The 19,649-nt window shown below is 46.6% G+C and overlaps 1 protein-coding gene across 3 annotated transcripts in view; it reads left to right on the forward strand.

Moving 5' to 3' along the window:
- Positions 1–19,649, forward strand: part of NRP2 (neuropilin 2) — a 216,527-nt gene that overhangs the window by 144,650 nt on the left and 52,228 nt on the right. For all 3 annotated transcript variants that reach the window (XM_033170007.1, XM_033170016.1, XM_033169999.1), the window contains exons 13-14: positions 10,410–10,669; positions 13,333–13,429. In XM_033170007.1, coding sequence (XP_033025898.1) covers positions 10,410–10,669; positions 13,333–13,429 — 357 coding nt within the window. The remainder of the gene's footprint in view (positions 1–10,409; positions 10,670–13,332; positions 13,430–19,649) is intronic.

Raw genomic sequence — 19,649 nt, forward strand, 5'->3', positions numbered from 1 at the left:
TATAACTTTTAAAGCACCAGCTTAAGTTGGCCTTGTTGTGTATTTATTGTTTTGTAAGATCATTAAAACCATTCAGGGATTTCATCCAGAATCCATGAGTTATGGATCTGCTGTCCTCATTTTAGAGATCAGAGGAAGGGCGGATCCTTATACCTCCTCTCTGTAATATTAGCATCGGCTGGAGGGTACACTTCTTCCTCCTTCTGTCTGAACAATTAAAAAATGTGCGTAAATTGTGGAGCAGCGGTTCAAAAACAGTTTTAGAGTCCTGTGTAAAGATGCCCCCCAAAAGACTTTACCTGGCTGGAACAGACTGTTAGCAAATGTCCCGCTGGGGCAAGTTGTGACACTGACCCCCCAGGTAGGGACGAAGCCTGGGTGCCAGGGCCGTCTCATCCATAGGGGCTAGTGGCGCAGTGCGCCAGGGCGCCGGGCGACCCCCCTCCCCAACCCACCCCCGCCCCCACGGGCGGGCTGCGAGCCGACCGCCCTCGCCTCCCGTCCCGGGAGCACTGGAAGGGCGCGCAGAGCCCCGCGCGCTCCAGCGCCACGCCCCTTACCCCCCGCTCGCCCACCCCCCTCCCGAGGGGCGGCAAGCACAGGAGGGAGGCGGCGGAGAGGCAGCACCCCTGGAGGAGGACTCGCTCCAGAAATCCTGGTGGCAAACTCGTCCGGGAACAGCGCCTCCCAACTCGGGGCCGCTTCGCCACGCGTGTGAACTTTTCCGCGGGGAGTGAAAGGCGGCACAGTAAAAACAATGGCTCCTGGGGAAGGCAGCCACGTGCCACTCGTCCCTTAGGGGAACCTAAGAGCTGGCCACCCTCGCCTCCCATCCCGGGAGCACTGGAAGGGCGCACAGAACCCCGCTCCAGCGCCACACCCCTCATCCCCCGCTCGCCCACCCCACCCTCCCGAGGGGCGGCAAGCGCGGGAGGGAGGCGGCGGAGAGGCAAGCGCCGGGGGCGCCGGAGGGATCGCTGCGCCATGGCGGCCGATCTCCTTAAGACAGCCCTGCTGGGTGCCCTTCTGGCTACTCGAATCCAGTCTCACATTGATATGCGATTGTTCCCCAGCGTGAAGAACAACACACACAAGCCATTAAGGCTAAACTATTTTATTGTAGATAAGATGCAGAGTTTGTCTCTGCTTGCCAGCTCAGTAAGTCAGAGCTGTGCATAATGCATCTAGCATCTCTCGAGCCAGAATTGAAAGCGAAAGTAAAGATATCACATGGTTGAGAGAAAGTCAAAACAGCTGTCTTTCTCATGGGAAAAACACAAGTCATACCAGCCTTGCTGCTGCTTTTGCAGCTCGGTCTGTACCAATATCCTAACACAGACACTGGGCCCACCGATCAAACACTTCTGGTATGTTGCACGAGCTAAAATCCAGCCACTCGTATTTCATAAGGGTGAGCCAGTCAATCTACTATATCTTTAAGAAAGTGGTTTGTCCAGATCAGGGGTCGGCAGGCTTGTAAATGCGGCCCACGGACCCTGCCACCCGCTCGGTCAATCCTCGCTGGGCTAAACCGGTGCGGCGCGGCATTACCTTGCAAAGAAGCCGCGGGCGCCTCGCTGCGCAGGGACTGACTTCTGCGACGCTGCACAGCTTCGGATTGGCTGCAGGAAGCGCCTGCAGCCAATCCAAAGCTTCTCCACACACGCACTGAGGTTAACTCAGCGCGGCCATGGATGGAGAGGCCAGCGGGCATGCAGCAGGTCTGGGTTGTGCCATGGACATCATGATGGGCGCGTCACGGGGCTTCAGCCGGAGCTTGTCGCACCTGCTGGCCCCGCGCCTGGTGCCCGGCTTGGCGCTGCTGCTGGGGGCGCGCTCGGTGGCCACACTGGAGCAGCTGGAGGACGATCTGTGCGCCGCCTGCCTGGCGCTCCGTGTGCGCAGCCTGCCCACCGACCTGGCCTTGGACGACTGGCCACAGCGCGTGGTTCACACCGCCTGGGAGCTCCACTGGGTGCCAGTTCAGTGGCAGTTTTTGCTATCTCTTTACTAAGAACAGATACTTTTTAAAACCAAAGATCCAGCCAGGGGGCTAATATGTGCTTCTGATACCCAGAGGTATTGATCAGAACTTGCTGCAAAAAAATGCTTTCTTCAAATGGTTCAGTGCCAGGTAGGTTTTTTAAAAAAATAAAAAATCTCCCACATCCCCTCAATTCAGGTACCTCCTTTCCTTTGGTGCCGATCTTATCTTTCCGTTTGCTGAGTCAAAAAAATATGAATTACTGGAATGGCTTGGCTGAGGCAAGCTGTTTTGGCAATTAGCTCTCCGGCTCGTCTTGTATATTTGGCCACAAGGCTTTCATTAGATTCCTCCATTCGTTCAAGAGACCCACCAATTTAATACAGTACTTAAAATTACACGAGCGCAGGTAATACCTGCTGCCTGTTCTGTACTCATCTCTCCAAAGTATATTCTGAAGCTCAGAAGCGCATTGAACCAGACCCACAGCTATGTACAGATTCCCCTTGTCTTCCCCAAAGAAAAAACATGTGCACATCAAAGCATTTGGGATGCCCCAAAAGTCAAAATCAATCACTTTAGGGGGAAATGAAACACATCCTCCCTCTTGTTTAGTGACCATATGATATCTTTTTGTGATAGGTGTACGTCAAGGTTAGTTGCAATCACTGTGACTGCCTTTAGATACTCTTTCACCTCCTTTTCTCCTTCCTTAATGCCCAGTTCCAAATGCTCTATATCCCACATGCTTGGCCTTGTCTCATTTGACAGTTCTAGGAATGAAGCTTTGAAATTCAGGTACAGTGTGAGTGTATAGTAAGGAGAACTATAATGGAACTACAGGTGAAACTCGAAAAATTAGAATATCGTGGAGAAGTCCATTTATGTAAGCAATTGTTTTCATTAGCTACTAGAGTTTAATATATGAGATAGACTCATGACATGTAAAGCGAGATATGTCAAGCCTTTGCTTGTTATAATTGTGATGATTATGGCGTGCAGCTGATGAAAACCCTAAAGTTGAAATTGTAAATTTGGGGTTCTCATCAGCTTTACGCCATAATCATCACAATACCAACAAGAGATAGCCAATTTGCTGTGTCCTTACCTTTTCCCATTTTCCTCTTATCCATGCTGTGATCTGTTTGGCCGCTCAGTTGTGTTAGGTAATATAACGGGGAGATCAATGGGGATTAAGCAAGCATCTTTACCCTTGGGATGCTACATATGACAAAAAGCAAAGCCACCCCTGTGTTGTCCATGTTTATTGCTACTTGAGAGAGCCTTTTTAAATTGGGCAGATGTGTCCTACAGGCTACATGTGATGTAGCAGAATTCTGTGCATTCCTTTAGTGCGTTTCACCACTTCTGGGTCTGAAGGATATCCACATTGCATTCTCATAGGGTTCAACACATGTAGGCCCTAAATAGATGTTAACCCACACAATCTGGGAAATGACTTATGGTGTTGTAGCCAAAGGAGCACCAGTGGCTATTCCACTGATGCAGCAGCACTTTGTTTCTTTTCCTACCCTGTGCTCCCCCCCCCAATTCTTCTCCAAAGGATCCCCCAACCCTCTGGATGGGATTATGGGGGTGTGGAGGGGGCTGTGGAAGAGAGTTGGGGAAAATGTTGGATACCACCCATGGACTTTATAGGCGCTGTGCAAATGTTAACACCCAATGTTTGAGTGTTTAGCAAGGCCAGAGGCAAGACAGATGTGGTCAGTGGGCATAGTAGACAAGCATAATACAATTTCTCTGTAGCACATTGCTTCTACAGAGAAACACTTGGGGGGGATGTAGAATGGTCTCCTGTTCCACTATTGCACAGCTGCTCTGATCTCCTGGAAGTGTTTCCCTCCTATTGGTCATATTGGCAGGAAATTCAGAAGTGGTGGAGAGTCTTGACAAATTTCATTTGATTCCCTTGATACGGCTCCTCTAAATCCAGTGACACTCTTGATTACATGTTTTTAATGAAGAGGGCTACATTATGATACTAGTTGCGTGGATGTAGAATTTTTTGATGCCAGAGTGACACTCGAGTGTCTTGACACCTATTAATTTCATTGGAAGATAAGTGCCTAAGAGCCTTTGAAAAATGTACTTCTTGGTATCTGAGCTCTCGTCAGCCTAGATGTCACTCACTTTTGAAGGCAGGGAATTATGAAAAATAGCTTGAGTCGAGTCAAAATCTACCATGAGCTATCCAGCTTATTGAACTAGGTAAGGGCACATAGCACCAGCTTCTTCTGGGTATGAATTCAACCCCAGCTGAAGTAAGTTGCATATTTGGATGACTTAACCGTGTTTGGATGACTTAACATCTCATCATATGGTGATTATTTGGATTCAGATGACTTAACAACTTAACAATTATTATTTTTAGTTCCCACTTGGTGGGTTTCAGGTTTGCCTTGCTGAAGATCTAGATTGTTGACAACATGAATACCAGGCATTGAACACGTTAGTTCCATATTTGTTGCTGTTGTTGTTTAGTCGTGTCCAACTCTTTGTGACCCCATGGACCAAAGCACGCCAGGCACTCCTGTCTTCCACTGCCTCCCGCAGTTTGGTCAGACTCATGTTGGTAGCTTCAAGAACACTCTCCAACCACCTCATCTTCTGTCGTTCCCTTCTCCTTGTGCCCTCCATCTTTCCCAACATCATGGTCTTTTCCAGGGAGTCTTCTCTTCTCATGAGGTGGCCAAAGTACTGGAGCCTCAGCTTCAGGATCTGTCCTTCCAGTGAGCACTCAGGGCTGATTTCCTTTAGTTCCATCTTACTAGGCATCAACTGCAAAAAGAAATAAAATCCACCCCGTTAAGAAGATTTGTTGTCTGAAATTCACCTGCGGATCAGTAGGAGTAAAAATAACATAATAAGAAAACAAAGTCACCAAAAGACACCATAGCCTTTAGAATGAATGGCAAGCATGTGAAGGCTGGCTTGGAGGAGTCAAGCAAATCTCACTCAGCATAGTGGGACATTAAAACAAAAATGTCTCTGAATCTGGCCATGGTTCTGTAGCATATAGCCAATTCATTTAAATATTATGCATTTTTTGTTTTTATGCTGTAAGCCACCCTGTGATCTTCAGATGAAAAGTGGCATATAATTTTTTAATAATAATAATTTTAATAATAATAATAATAATAATAATAATAATAATAATAATAATAATAATAATATAAGGACAGTGTTTAATTGCCTGCTTAGCAGAGGCATCGCATTTAAGACCAAACGTTCCAAGGTTCAACACTAGCCACTTTGCAACACTGAAAAGAAGCACAATTGTTCTTCTTTACAACCAAAGACAGTTCAAGATACGACAACTCCATTTCAACACCAAGTTAGTTACAGTTACAGGTGGGTAGCCATGTTGGTCTGCCATAGTCAAAATAAAAAATTCTTTCCAGTAAGCTTTCCAGAAAGCTCATACCAAGAACAAACTTAGTTGCTCTCTAAGGTGCTACTGGAAATAATTTTTTATTTTGTTTTGACCAAGTTAGTTAGTTAGTTGTCCTTGATCCAATTGATTCAAACGTGCTTAAGCACACCTGATTTTGTACTAGATTGTGTCCAGTGTGTGTACAAGGTCAATGAATTGTGGGATGAAGGGGACGACAACGACACCTTTTAGTTGTAATAGCAGTTTCAGGAATGCAAAGAGTCTCTGCTGCCCCAGGCTCAACTGCACGATCGGCTGCTATTTCTATTTCAAACATTGACAAGTCAAATTCAAATTACTTTCAGTCAGTCCACCACCTAGACATGGTTCCTCAAATCTCCTCACCTAGGGTTGCTATCTTGTTTTCTGGCAGGACTTTGGGGCTTTTTACAGGCAGATGTTCAGCAGCACACAACTCCCATGTCACCAGGCCTCTGCCTACTTATTTCTTTAAGGGACTGTGTGGAGAAACGATGGCCAACTGGCCATGGCTAATAGAGGGGGCAGAGTTGTATTACCTAAAAACGGTCCCGTTTCGCCCTGGACCCCTGCTTCACCTGATTGAATCACCTTCACTTAGATCAAAGATGGCAACAACTTCGCCGCACTGTTTATGCTTCGGGGTGGCCAATCGCCTTCAATGTGAAGAAGTGGGGAGAAAGAAAAAGTGAAAGATGATGAGCTTCATTCTCCCTCGTGTTTCATCAGTGAAATTGTCAGCCAGGCTCTGATTGTAAAGTATTCGCTGCTGGTGATGGGAGTGGGGTTGGGGGGAGACCACAAGTGGCAAGGAGAGGTTCCTCCCCCCAGCTTGCCTTCCTCGTTCTAGGGTGGCTCTGCAATGTTGGCAAGCGCCCGGGATCAGCTTCTGACTCGTAAGCGGAGCAAATTTGAGGCAGAATAAATATGAGTCCACCCCCACCCCCACCACCAATGTCATGATTGCAGAGTCAATTTTTCCCTGCCGATTACAGCACTTTCGCTTGTCCTAATTATGTCAATCTTTTGCCTTAAGCTTTTCGGCGTCTTAATCAGCCGACTTCCATGCTTATGGCTGCTGGTGAAATAGACGTCCTCCTTACTGATCTGTCTCAGTCAATGTAATCTGCTGCCTTTCTGTACACCCAGTGGATATTCTTGAGACTAGTCTCTCCGTACTGGCTTGTGCAAGATACAAACCAAACAAAAAGGATTCATAACCCACAGGCAAGACATTTATGAGGGCCGCCTTAGTAGTGGTGCCCACCCTGTGGAATGCCCTCCCATCAGATGTCAAGGAGATAACATTTAGGAGGCATCTGAAGGCAGCCCTATATAGGGAAGCTTTTTAAGGTTTAATGTTTTGCTATGTTTTTACCACATTTTCCGGCGTATAAGACGACTGGGCGTATAAGACGACTCCCAACTTTTCCAGTTAAAATAAAGAGTTTGAGATATACTCGACTGCAGATTCTCCACCCAGCGTATAAGACGACCCCCAACTTTTGAGAAGATTTTCCTGGATTAAAAAGTAGTCTTATACGCCAGAATATACAGTATATATGCTGGAAGCCGCCCAGAGTGGCCGGGGCAACCCAATCAGATGGGCGGGGTACTTCTTCTTCTTCTTCTTCTTCTTCTTCTTCTTCTTCTTCTTCTTCTTTTCCTCCTCCTCCTCCTCCTCCTCCTCCTCCTCCTTTTTCTTCTTCTTCTTCTTCTTCTTCTTCTTCTTATTATTATTATTATTATTATTATTATATTAACCAACAGGTTGGGTTCAAACCGAAAGTCATATGCAAGTTACCAACTATTTTTTAGTATGTTTGTTTCTCAATTTTTTAAATTAAATTCTTACAAAAACAGGTTGAGGACATGCAGAATGGTGTGACGTATAAGCAACAGGGGGCAGGGCGGTGGGAGAGATACGGAAAATAATCTAAGCCCTTGAGTTGCAAGATGCCAATCTTGGGGGAATAGAAGCATCATTTGGTGGCCCATTTTCTTTTGGACATTAAGAGAGAGGGACAGACATGAAACTTTTGAACTTGGCAGGCTAAGAGATGCGATTTTATTGCAAGATATGGGGCCCTTTGTACAAAGTCAAGTACTCCATGCAGAGTATTAGTGACCATTTTTGATGGGTTCTTTTTACCATTTATCTGATAATCATAATTTAATGTAGCTGGTTTTTGTTGTTGTTCAGTCGTGTCCGACTCTTCGTGACGCCATGGACCAGAGCACGCCAGGCACCCCTATCCGCCACTGCCTACCGCAGTTTGGCCAAACTCATGCCAGTCGCTTTGAGAACACTGTCCAACCATCTTGTCCTCTGTCGTCCCCTTCTCCTTGTGCCCTCCATCTTTCCCAACATCAGGGTCTTTTCCAGGGAGTCTTCTCTTCTCATGAGGTGGCCAAAGTAATGGAGTCTCAGCTTCAGGACCTGTCCTTCCAGTGAGCAATCAGGGCTGATTTCCTTGAGAATGGATAAGTTTGATCTTCTTGCAGTCCATGGGACTCTCAAGAGTCTCCTCCAGCACCATAATTCAAAAGCATCCATTCTTCGGCAATCAGTCTTCTTTATGGTCCAGCTCTCACTTCCATACATTACTGCTGGGAAAACTGGTTAGAGAGTCATAAATAGTAAATGCATAATTAATGAACTTGAATAAATTAAGCCCAACGTATGCATCATAATTGTGTGTGGTACACATATCTCAATTTCCTCCATTAATTATAATGACATATTCTGTGCCATATTTTCTGGAGGCCATGTTTTCTCAAAACACTGATGTTTTCAAAAATTGAAGACGTGTTTTTTTACAGCCTGATCCTGTGTATATCTACTTGCTCTGTCTAAGAATTTTTCTTTCAGTCAGCTCCACCATGTAGAATTGCTAATCTGTTTCCCTCCCAAGGTTTCCATGTCTTTAATATCTGTGGAACAAGCAGAAACTGACCAGATGAACTTTTTCCCCATGTGCAAAATGGAGTGATGGGGAAAGCTTCAAAAACCGAATTTCTGCTCGTTGCACAGCTGTTAAAGATATAGGAGTCTTGGCCGGACCCATTACAATGTAAGTAATCCTTTGCTTTAGCAGAGGTGACTGTAAGTAGGCTTGTAGGATTTGGCTTCCAGTTGCCAGACGTTGCCAGCTCCTTTGGTGCTGGAAGTTGCAGAAAAACCCAAAGCAGTTCTGTTGCTGGGCGAGAAGGTTAGAAGCCAATCAACCTATTTTGCATTAATATTTTGCATCTCCCTCAAACATTAGTGTGCCGCGTTGAGCTCAGAAGCTGGAGGCAACGTGTTACCATGGCACATACGGTAGGATTCAGTTTCAAAGGAGAATAGGGTCTGTGAGCTTTTAATGGTTGTTTAGAAGAGGGAATGTTAAAAGGTATAGCTCAGGGACAAGGTTGGCGGTTCGAATCCCTGCCACGGGGTGAGCTGCCCACCTAGCAGTTCGAAAGCACGTCAAAGTGCAAGTAGATAAATAGGGACCGCTCCAGCGGGAAGGTAAACGGCGTTTCCGTGCGCTGCTCTGGTTCGCCAGAAGCAGCTTTGTCATGCTGGCCACATGACCCGGAAGCTGGCTGCGGACAAACGCCGGCTCCCTCGGCCTACAGAGCGAGATGAGCGCCGCAACCCCAGAGTCGGACACGACTGGACCTTATGGTCAGGGGCCCCTTTACCTTTACCAGGTGTTCCCAAACTAAGGCCCGGGGGGCCAGATGCGGCCCAATCACTTTCTAAACACGGCCCGTGGATGGTCCGGGAATCAGCGTGTTTTTACATGAGTAGAATGTGTCCTTTTATTTCAAATGCATCTCTGGGTTATTTGTGGGGCATAGGAATTCGTTCATATATTTTTTTCAAAATATAGTCCGCCCCCCCCCATAAGGCCTGAGGGACTGGACTGACCCCCTGCTGAAAAAGTTTGCTGACCCCTGGTATAGCTTTTTGAATCCCTGCATGACAAACATTTCCTGTTAAAGTCCCGTCTTTTGCACAGCTGCTGCAGGAACTACGGAAACTCTTTCCTCCTTCAGATCACCCTGTAGATAGGATCTTAGCTGCAATAGGAGTCTGCCGTGTAACTGTAGTTGACGCACCTTGATAGGACAACAAAGTAGGAGGCAAGTCCCTGGCTTCAAGGAAGCAGTGACAATGTGCTGAAGTAGCATGTTTCACTCTGACCTCGTTTTTGCAGTGTGCTAGCTGTTTGCTCCAAGTATGCTGAGACTACCTAACTTCTTATGCACCCGTGTCTCTTCCGGTTCATGTCAACCGTGAAACCCTCAATATTTTGTTTCATAATGAGCGATTGCCTCTTTCTTTCCTGCTTTGCGGGCTTTCTGCGTTGTACCTCATTTGCATCCTGCTCCTGCTTCCTTCCCCAATGATAAGTGGGCTGCTCTTAGTGGCGTTATTTTTTGTAAGCTGCGGTTAATATGCTCCCCTCGATGCGCTACTGACTTTGCTGTGGTTTGCAATATCTGGACAAGGATAGATGCGGGGCTTTTAAAGACATCTTTGTAAGGGGCTACGTGCAAAGTTACAAACAGGTCTTGAATAAGCGAATACAGTGTTACCTTGGTTTACAACCATAATCCGTTCCGGAGGCCCGTTTGTAAACCAAAAGAGGTTGTAACCCGAGGCGCGCCTTCGCCAATGGGGCCTCAAAAAAAAAAAAAGGGTTGTAATCCAAAAAAAGGTTGCAAACTGGGAGTACACGCACTTCTGGGTTTGACATGTTTGTAATCCAAAACATATGCAAACCAAGGTATTGGTGTATGGATCAGAAGGTGAGGACACTCAATAGTTTGTTTGCTTTTGAAATTGATTTTTAACCCCCCCCCCAAGGAAAAAAAAAACGAAAGAAAGGTCCAGAATGGGAGGAGTTGTGAACCGTAGAGATTGCTCCTGTTATTAACACGGTAAGCTTGTTACCTCTTTGGTTTAGCTAGTTTATTATCAACCTCCTCCTCCAACAGATGGCAAGAACTATTTGAGACTGCAGAGCAGCGCGAGGAGAGAAAAGCAACACGCCCGTCTCATTAGCCCGAGGGTCTTCTTGCCCAGAAGTGCCGTGTGCATGATATTCCGATACCAGGTATCCGGCCTCGGAGCGATGCTGCAGGTCCGCCGGGAAGCCATGCATGAGATCAAGCCTCTGTGGATCATCCGGGAAGACCAAGGGGACGAGTGGAGAGAAGGCCGGATCCTTCTGCCCAGCTACGATATGGCATATCAGGTGAGCTTGGAGATTTTGGTTCAAGATTCAAGTGGATATTTCTGCTGTGCTCTCATTTCATTACACTTCAGCAGAACCCATTTCATTCATCATTAGAGAACATTGTTCAGCAAGGCCTTTTTTCCTTCATTGTGTTTTTCCATGTTGCTATAGTAACTAAACGACACTGTATTTGTTATTCAGAATTTGCCTATTTTATACATAGATTTAGGTCTTTGTTCATACGGTTGCCTTTTATATTCCTAAAATCTCTCCTCTGCAAATATTTTTCCTCCCACCCATTTTCTCATAGATGATTATCAGGTAGTCATGTCAGGGAACTAGAAAACTTATGAGGGATAAGCACAAATGCATCTTGCAGATAGGAAAAGGGCTGTGTACGAGCTTGTCTACAGTGTTTTGAGGGTTGTTGGTTTTTTTTAAGAGGGAGAGAGCTGTTTTGGGGGAAGGATGGAAGCAATTAGCACTTCCTCGATTTGGGGCGTAGGGTTGTGCGGAATGAGCTTATACTGTTCAGACACCTTATATGACAGCAGAAGCCGAGTATAGATAGATAGATAGAAGAAGAGGAGGAGGAGGAGGAGTTTGGATTTGATATCCCGCTTTTCACTACCCGAAGGAGTCTCAAAGCGGCTAACATTCTCTTTTCCCTTCCTCCCCCACAACAAACACTCTGTGAGGTGAGTGGGGCTGAGAGACTTCAGAGAAGTGTCACTAGCCCAATGTCACCCAGCAGCTGCATGTGGAGGAGCAGGGAAGCGAACCCAGTTCACCAGATTATGAGTCTACCGCTCTTAACCACTACACCACACTGGAAAGAGAACTAAAACACTCTCTCTGCTTCTGCGTCTTACATTCAAAATCCAACACGGAAATTGAGTCCCAGAGCTTATTTCAACATTTCTTAAGGAAATCTGCTTAGGGTGATTGAAATATTTGTGGCCCTTTCCATGTGGCAAATTTAAATCTGTTTTATATACCAGTTTAACAGTCATGGTTCCTCCCTTCCAGAGATTCCTAGAATTTATGGTTTATGTGGGCGCTTTGAATCGTCTGCTAGAGACCTCTAGCACCACCTTTGGAGAACTACAATTTCCAGGGTTTCCTGGGAGCAGAATAGTTATAAACAGTTTAAGTCTGTACAGTGGATCTGAGCTGAGGAAACATCAGAAGTATCTGGATCATGCATGGGTCAGACCTGCTGCGTCCTGCATGGTTGTCTGCCTGTACTACGCTGCTTCCGACATGTTATCCTCGCCACTTTCCCCTACTGCCTCTCGTTTACCCAGATTGTCTTTCTGTTCCTCGCACTGCTACTTGCCAGAAAAATCCCGTAAAAAACGCCAATTATCAGCTTGAGAATAAAGCATGGAAATTAAACCTGACAAGCGCATTTGCATACATTGCAGCGAGTTGCATAATTTAGCCGGGGCATGGAATTAATTTTGTTTCACTCAAGCTCCGTGCCGAGTTTGCATTTCCGCATACAGTACCAGAATTTGGATTTGTGTAGCATGGGGTTCAAACAGCCCTGCTCCTTAGTAGCCGATGAGAATTGCTAAGAGATGGCCCTGGGCCCAGGCAAGACATTCTGGGTCTGATTTGGCAACTGTCTGCCCTTGAAGCTCATGCATTTTTGCCAAGGTCCCTCCATGAAGTCCATAAGTGGGGAATGTGCAGGGCCAGGTGGTCCTCTCAGCATATTATTCTGGATCTCGGGGAAATGAAAGCTACAGCTGAGTAACAAGGCAGGGCATGCCAGGCATCCCAGTGGGAGCAAGCTGCCCTTATTGCTTATGTAGCCAATACGTCCTTCCGCTGCCCAAAATGAAACAGAATCCAACCCTAGAACTACCGTTGTTGCACTGCCAAGTGACTTGGTTGGGAGAGCTACTGAGACAGAAGAGGAAAGGCAGGGCAAGATGGAACCCAAAGGCAAAAATAAGTAAGAACAATCTGGCATCATTTTACGAAGCTTATATTCAAGGTTCATGTGCATTTGGCCAGCTCTTTGGTGCAAAACCAACAGGTGGGGCTGCTTGCATATCGGAGGAAAGATGCAGCATGGGATTTTCAGTCGTTATACATTTTGTCCTCTATAACTACTGTATATTCTGGCGTATAAGACTACTTTTTAATCCAGGGAAATCTTCTCAAAAGTCGGGGGTCGTCTCATACGCCGGGTGGAGAATCTGCGGTCGAGTATATCTCAAACTCTATATTTCAACTGGAAAAGTTGGGGGTCGTCTTATACGCCGGAAAATACGGTATTGTGATGGTAAGAAAGGGAAAGAGATGATGACGAAGCATGTTGAAGACACCTAGTAACTGTTGAGTGTGCTTCTCAGCCACTTGCAGGTCAAACTGGAAGTAACTGGGTATGCATCTTAAGACGGCTGGGCAACTAAACTGCTTTCCCCTTTTCAACTGCGGCTGTTTTGGGAGTGAAGGCAGAATAAGTTGTGTTTTGTTTTTTTGCAGAAAATATTGTATAAAGTGGTGCACCTTCCATTGTCACTTGGAAGCTGGCTGAATAAAGGCAAAAACTTCCAATAGGGATTCAGTATATTTTACTGTATATTGTTAAGTAAAATAAAAAAGGATTCAACAGCCGTTTGGCCTGAAAGCATAACAGTCACTGTTCTGTTTGTATTCACTCCTAGATTGTGTTCGAGGGAATTGTAAGCAAAGGACATTCGGGTGAGATTGCCATCGATGATGTCCGGATAGGCACTGATACCTCCTTGGAGAACTGTATGGGTAAGTCAACATGCATCGCATCTATAGTGGTTTGATAGGAGGAAGCAAAAAAACTCTTTTGTGCGCAGCAGGCCAGGCAAGTTTAAAAGGCGACCATCTGCACCGAGGCTCTTGCAGTGGCATTTCTTGTTGCACATAACCAGCACTGATGGCACCAAGTGATGGGCGATGGTACATGCAACCATCAAGCCTTTAGGTCACGACACTTCTGTTATTGGGGTATATTCTTGTGGGTGTTCTGTGTCATAAGTGCACTTCATACAAAGCAAAACAGCGGTTGTGTGGAGGCTACTTTGGGGACTGCTGCACATGCCAAACTATGTGTATATGTACAGATTGACCACGGATGCGCACTGTTCTCTGTTATGGCAAATGCCAGTTGGAGTGTTTGGTGGAAGTACAGTGGTACCTCAGGTTACATATGCTCAGGTTACAAACTCTGCTAACCCAGAAATAACGCTTCAGGTTAAGAACTTGGCTTCAGGGTAAGAACAGAAATCGTGCTCTGGTGGCGCAGTGGCAATGGGAGGCCCCATTAGCTAAAGTGGTGCTCCACTTTAAGAACAGTTTCAGGTTAAGAACGGACCTCCGGAACGAATTAAGTACTTAACTAGAGGTACCACTGTACGGAGAGATCTGCACGGCAAGCTTCTTGCTTCAAATAACAGCCGCAACACTGATGGAAATGGCTTGCTTTCTGGGGGGAGGGCAATTTTTTTTTTTTACTGAGTTTCCAAAATTTATTTTAACAAAGAAATTCCAAGTGGTCTTCCTGTGGGCAGCCGGTTCACGCAAAGAAGCAGTTAGCTATTCCCTGTTCCCCGCCCCCCTGTAAATACCATTGCAGGCCACTATTGGGATAATCCACAATTCACTCTTCCAACCAAAACTGGCGATCCTGGCTTCCAGAGTGCAAAAACGGGAGCCTGGGTTCCAACCAACGTTGCCACTACTTGACACACCTGTGCGAAAGCTGTTCATTCACACAAATGGCATATTGGGGGTAGAAACCACTGTTGGTGAGGAGATTTCATGTCTGAGCATTCCACATGAGGCTAGTAGCGGTGAACATTGCACATATAAGCCTTGTCTGTATGTAGGGAGGCTTTTGGCTTCTCTTGTTTACATTTGGTGTTCAGCCTCATGCAGTCCCCCACCCCCCTGGCGGTCTGATGCAGCCCATAAACAGAAAACCAGAAGGCTAACCAGGGAAACCAGGGTGGTCAGAGGTAGCAGTGTCTCTTCTGGTCTTGTGAGCGGCACACCTTAACTATCCCCCGAAATGTAACGAATCTAATCCCCCTATGTAACGAAACGGATCTAAGTTGAGGGATTTTCAGAAACCCGCGGTGTTTTAGGAGTTATTGGGCACCCCAGTTTGAGTGGCAGGTATCCCATGGGAGGCGGGACATTCTGCTCTTTAAAAGGAGGGAGCAGCCGTTAGAGAGGGAGGAGTGGTGACTGGAAGAAGGAGGGTGTGGGGCCAGGATAGTGGTGGGTAGGTTAGGATAGGTCAGGATACGTTGAAGGTGTGTATATGATGCTGAAAGAAAGAGTTTACACTGTTATGAGACTAAGCTTATAAACCATTCCTGAAACCGTTATGTTCTGTAAGAAATAAAGACCTCTTATTGTTGAGCTAAGAAAATATTGTCGTTTATTTGGTCCAGCGAGTTATGTATGCTCATGAGGAGGTGAACTCAGGGAAAGGACAAAACTGACCTGCAGGGTGATAGTTTGTGTCTTGGAGTTCCCTCAGGAGGGGCTAGCGGGCGGAAACCCTGGTATTGCCACAGAGTTGCTAAGAGGGCTTAGCCAACTGATATAGTGAGGGATCTAATGAAAGAGAGACCCCGAACTGTAGGCAAAGGAGAGTTTAACCCCTGAAGCCCAGAGCGGAGGATATAACCGGCCACGGCCGCTGGACAGGAAAACTCCCTTTACTAAGAGATCCCCAGATTATTAATAAAAGGGAAGTGAAACAACAGACGGACCTCAGAGGGACAGGTGGGGTGGATTGAAATTTGACCCAGAACACCTGATTAGAAATTCACTTAGTAACAAGGGGAGAGTTGGAAGTGGAGGTTCGTCGCACGCACCCCCCCCCAATATCTCTTTGGTCCTGGGTTCAAACGCAGAAGCCCACTTTGCGTGCAAAATACATATCACTGGCTTCCATTGCATCAGCAAGTACGTAGAAGGCAGCTGTGGGATAGAATAAATGGGAATAGGTTTTCCTGTAGCAAATAGCAACTGAATAGTTAGTATGTGGTTAGCTTTGTAGTGCAGCAGCAGAAGCGAATAGGCCACAAAGCGGCCTTCCTTGTTGGCATTCGCTTTTTGGAGTTGCTAAGCAGACAGAACCCCTGGCCTGCATTGTGGTAAGTTTCGGGGATTTGCTTAGCTTATTCGTTCCTTCCCGAAGGAAGTCAGGGAGGATGAGTGCGCAGGGAGCAGGTATCGATGGTTTTGCCACCAGCTAATTGAGAGAACATCATGAGTCTCTGTGATGGCAGGCGATGGCCAGAGGAATAGGTAGGAAAAACATACAAGAGGAAAAGCTCTAGAGACAGGAAAGCAGCTGTCAGTTAGCATTACATGCTCAGAAAGGCTGATCAAATCACCGCGAGCCTTTTATTAATAGGAATAATCAGCGAGGACGTCTTCGAGCATTATTAATAATAACAAAACAGTTTCCTGCACTGGACTGGAATTTATCAGTCTCCGAGCTGGGACAGCAGCCAGATTGGAAACTTTTATTGCAAGCATCAAACAGTGATTTTATTTGAAATTTAATACCTCACAAATGAATTAAAATGTTGTCACAAGAATGTTCCTTCTGTGTATATGGAGATGATCAGTGGCTGAAGTTTTTTATTTAAATACTGCCTTTGTGTCCCCCTCACTTCCCCCAAGCAGCTTAGGGCGATATGCTTGTGATTGTGCCAATTATACCCTCGCAACAGCCCTGCGGTGAAGGCTAGACTGAGCAATGGGGACCAGTTCAAGGTCCACCAGGGAAGGCCAGCAGTGAAGGGAGGATTTTGACCTGGGTATGTGAGCAAAGTCTGGTGTTCTGTTCACTGCAGCACACCAACCTCAGTTAACCAGTTCAACCACCACGATACCCATTACTATGGATTTTAATGCCGCAGAGTCAGTCCTTTCTCTGCTGCTTCCGTGAGTCCATGGAAGGAGGTTGGCTCCTCTTTTTAAGTCTAGGAGGATTGCCGTTTGCTGCTTTGTACCTGTCAAATTACCATAAGCGGTGGCATTCTTCCCACTGACCTCAGAGGAATTGGTTCACACCCAAGACCTGCAGAGTGTTAGCAAGTCAATGAGGCAGACTGAAATGCAGTGCAGTTCCTCTCCGGTGGAAGTTATAAACTGTGCAAATGGGCCCTTCCTTCCAGCACATTTCCAAAGCGAAGCAAGATAATTCCATCACAGCAACTCAACCTTTGCTTGTCTAGAAAAAGCCGCCTGCCAGGCTGGGTTTTTAGTTTTTAGATTTTGGCTCTTTGAACTCCGCTGGCTACCGTGGATCTTTAATTTGTTAAATGCTCCGTATGATAAAATATGATGTGTCTGCATTTGACGCATAGTTTTAATCTCTCCGCTGCCCCACCACAACATGATGAATAAGATTACCCCACAATTTTACAGTATTTTCAAAGGAGAAAATCTGAAATGTGCAAAAGAAATTCCCAGTGCATATATTATTAGGGGTGTCATATTTGGTAGAAAAGTAATTACACAAACACACACATACATTCTAATGGACAGAGGTGCTATTATTATTCCTGAAATAACTCTGTGGTAGAGCATATGTTTCACAAGGTCCCAGGTTCAGTTCCTGGCATCTCCCATTGGAAAGATCACATAGGAAGTGCTGGGCAAGACCCTTGCTGATGCTGCCAGCCAGAGTAGACAGTACTAGGCTAGATGGACAAATAGTCTGATCTGCTAGAGGACAGCTCCCAGTGTTGATATGAGCCACAGCTCTTGTAGGCTTCACCTTGGGATCTGCTTCCATAATTTTCCAAGAATTAATTATGAATGTTGTGGAGCACATGAACAACACCTTTTCTTCACCAAATAATTGCACCAAATAATTCACCAAATAATTGCAACTAGTTGCCGTGTGTGATGAATGCCAAAGGTCCAAAACTCTGTTTCTTTAAAACTCATCTTCTACCAAGCAAAAACTCATCTTCTACCAAGCAAAACATAGGGTGATGACGACGATGATTTATTTATTTGTACCCGCCCATCTGACTGGTTTGCCCCAGACGTTCTGGGCAGCTTTCGGCACATATAAAAACATAGTAAAACATTAAACCTTAAAAAGCTTCCCTATGCAGGGCTGCCTTCAGATGTTTCCTAAATGTTATATAATTACTCATCTCCTTAACATTTGATGGGAGGGCATTCCACAGGGTGGGCACCACTACCGAGAAGGCCCTCCGCCTGGTTCCCAATAATAATAATTTAGGTGCTTATAGGCCAGGCATAGGCAAATTCGGCCCTCCAGATGTTTTGGGACTACAACTCCCATCATCCCTGACCACTGGTCCTGTTAGCTAGGGATCATGGGAGTTGTAGTCCAAAAACATCTGGAGGGCCGAGTTTGCCTATGCCTGTATAAGGCCCTGCATTTTACTTGAATGGGATGTTTTCCCATTTAGTTAAACCAGGGGGGGTTGCAGTGATTTTTAGGAAGTCATTAGTTTGCACCAGGCGTCCTATTGGGAAGACCCAGTTCTCTGAGTGCATGTTCTGGAAGTTGGGCAATAGGGGCAGTACAGGATTCCTTTTGGTGTACCGACCTCCCCGCTGCACCAAGGATTCCCTGCCCGAGCTGCTTCAGGTCGTGGCGGATGTTCTCCTGGAGTCACCTAGTTTGGTCGTCCTAGGGGATTTTAACATCCATGCCGACACGACCTTACAAGGGGTCGCTCGGGACTTCGTGGAAAGCATGGCCTCCATGGGGCTGTCCCTGAATAAGTCTGGTCCAACTCATAGCCGAGGACATGCCTTAGACCTGGTATTCACCTCTATGGATGTTGGTGATCTGACATTAAAAAAAAGTGAAACTAAAGAAGTGCCATGGTCAGATCACTTCCTGGTACAACTGGACTTCTCCGCAACCCTTCCCCTCTGCAGGGAGGTGGGACCAATTCGGATGGTCCGCCCCCGCCACTTAATGGATCCAAATGGTTTCCAGAGAGTGGTAGGGGATACTTTATCCCATGTTGATGGCCTTTCAGCCGATTCCCTGGTGGCCCGCTGGAATGTGGAGCTAACCAGGGCTATTGACTGTTTGGCTCCGAAGCGCCCTCTCCGGTTGCATGGAGCCCGGACAGCCCCGTGGTTTTCCCCGGAGCTGAGGGCGATGAAACAATCGTTGAGACGGCTAGAGCGCCGGTGGCAGAAAACCCATTCTGAATCCGACCGAACACAGGTTAGAGCTCAACGTCGAGCCTACCAAGTGGCGATAGCGACGGCGAAGAAGACTTTCTTCACCGCCTCTATTGCATCTGCGGAAAATAGCAGCAGGAGACTCTTTCAGGTGGTTCGGAATCTATCGGAGCCACCTTCGTCATCGGGGCCTGGTAGGGACCCCAAGATCTCCTGCAATGCGTTTGCAAAGTTTTTTGCAGATAAAATCGCTCAGATTCGGAAAGAGATAGACTCCACCGTGGGAGCAGGGCCAGGGCGGGAGAGTGCCAGAGTCCTGTCTAGTCCAGTTGCGTGGGATCAATTTCAGTCTGTTACCTCCGAGGATGTGGACAGGCTGCTTGGACGAGTGAAACCAACCACCTGTCTCCTTGATCCTTGCCCATCCTGGCTTATAAAAGCTAGCCGGGAGGGGCTGGGCGATGGGCTGCGCGGGGTGGTGAATGCTTCCCTCTGTGAGGGAGCCTTCCCAGCCCCGCTGAAAGAGGCGGTCATTAAACCGCTTCTTAAAAAAACATCTTTAGACCCGGCCAATATGGCCAACTATCGCCCAGTCTCAAATCTACCATTCTTGGGCAAGGTGATTGAGAGGGTGGTTGCTGAACAACTCCAGGCACGCCTGGAAGAAGCGGACCATTTGGATCCCTTCCAATCGGGATTCAGGCCTCACCATGGGACTGAAACCGCCTTGGTCGCGCTGGTCGATGATCTCCGGCGGGCTAGGGACAAAGGTGAGAGCTGTTTCCTAGTTCTGCTGGAT

This window comes from Lacerta agilis, chromosome 1 (assembly GCF_009819535.1).
Source record: "Lacerta agilis isolate rLacAgi1 chromosome 1, rLacAgi1.pri, whole genome shotgun sequence".
In the NCBI taxonomy this organism is placed as follows: domain Eukaryota; kingdom Metazoa; phylum Chordata; class Lepidosauria; order Squamata; family Lacertidae; genus Lacerta; species Lacerta agilis.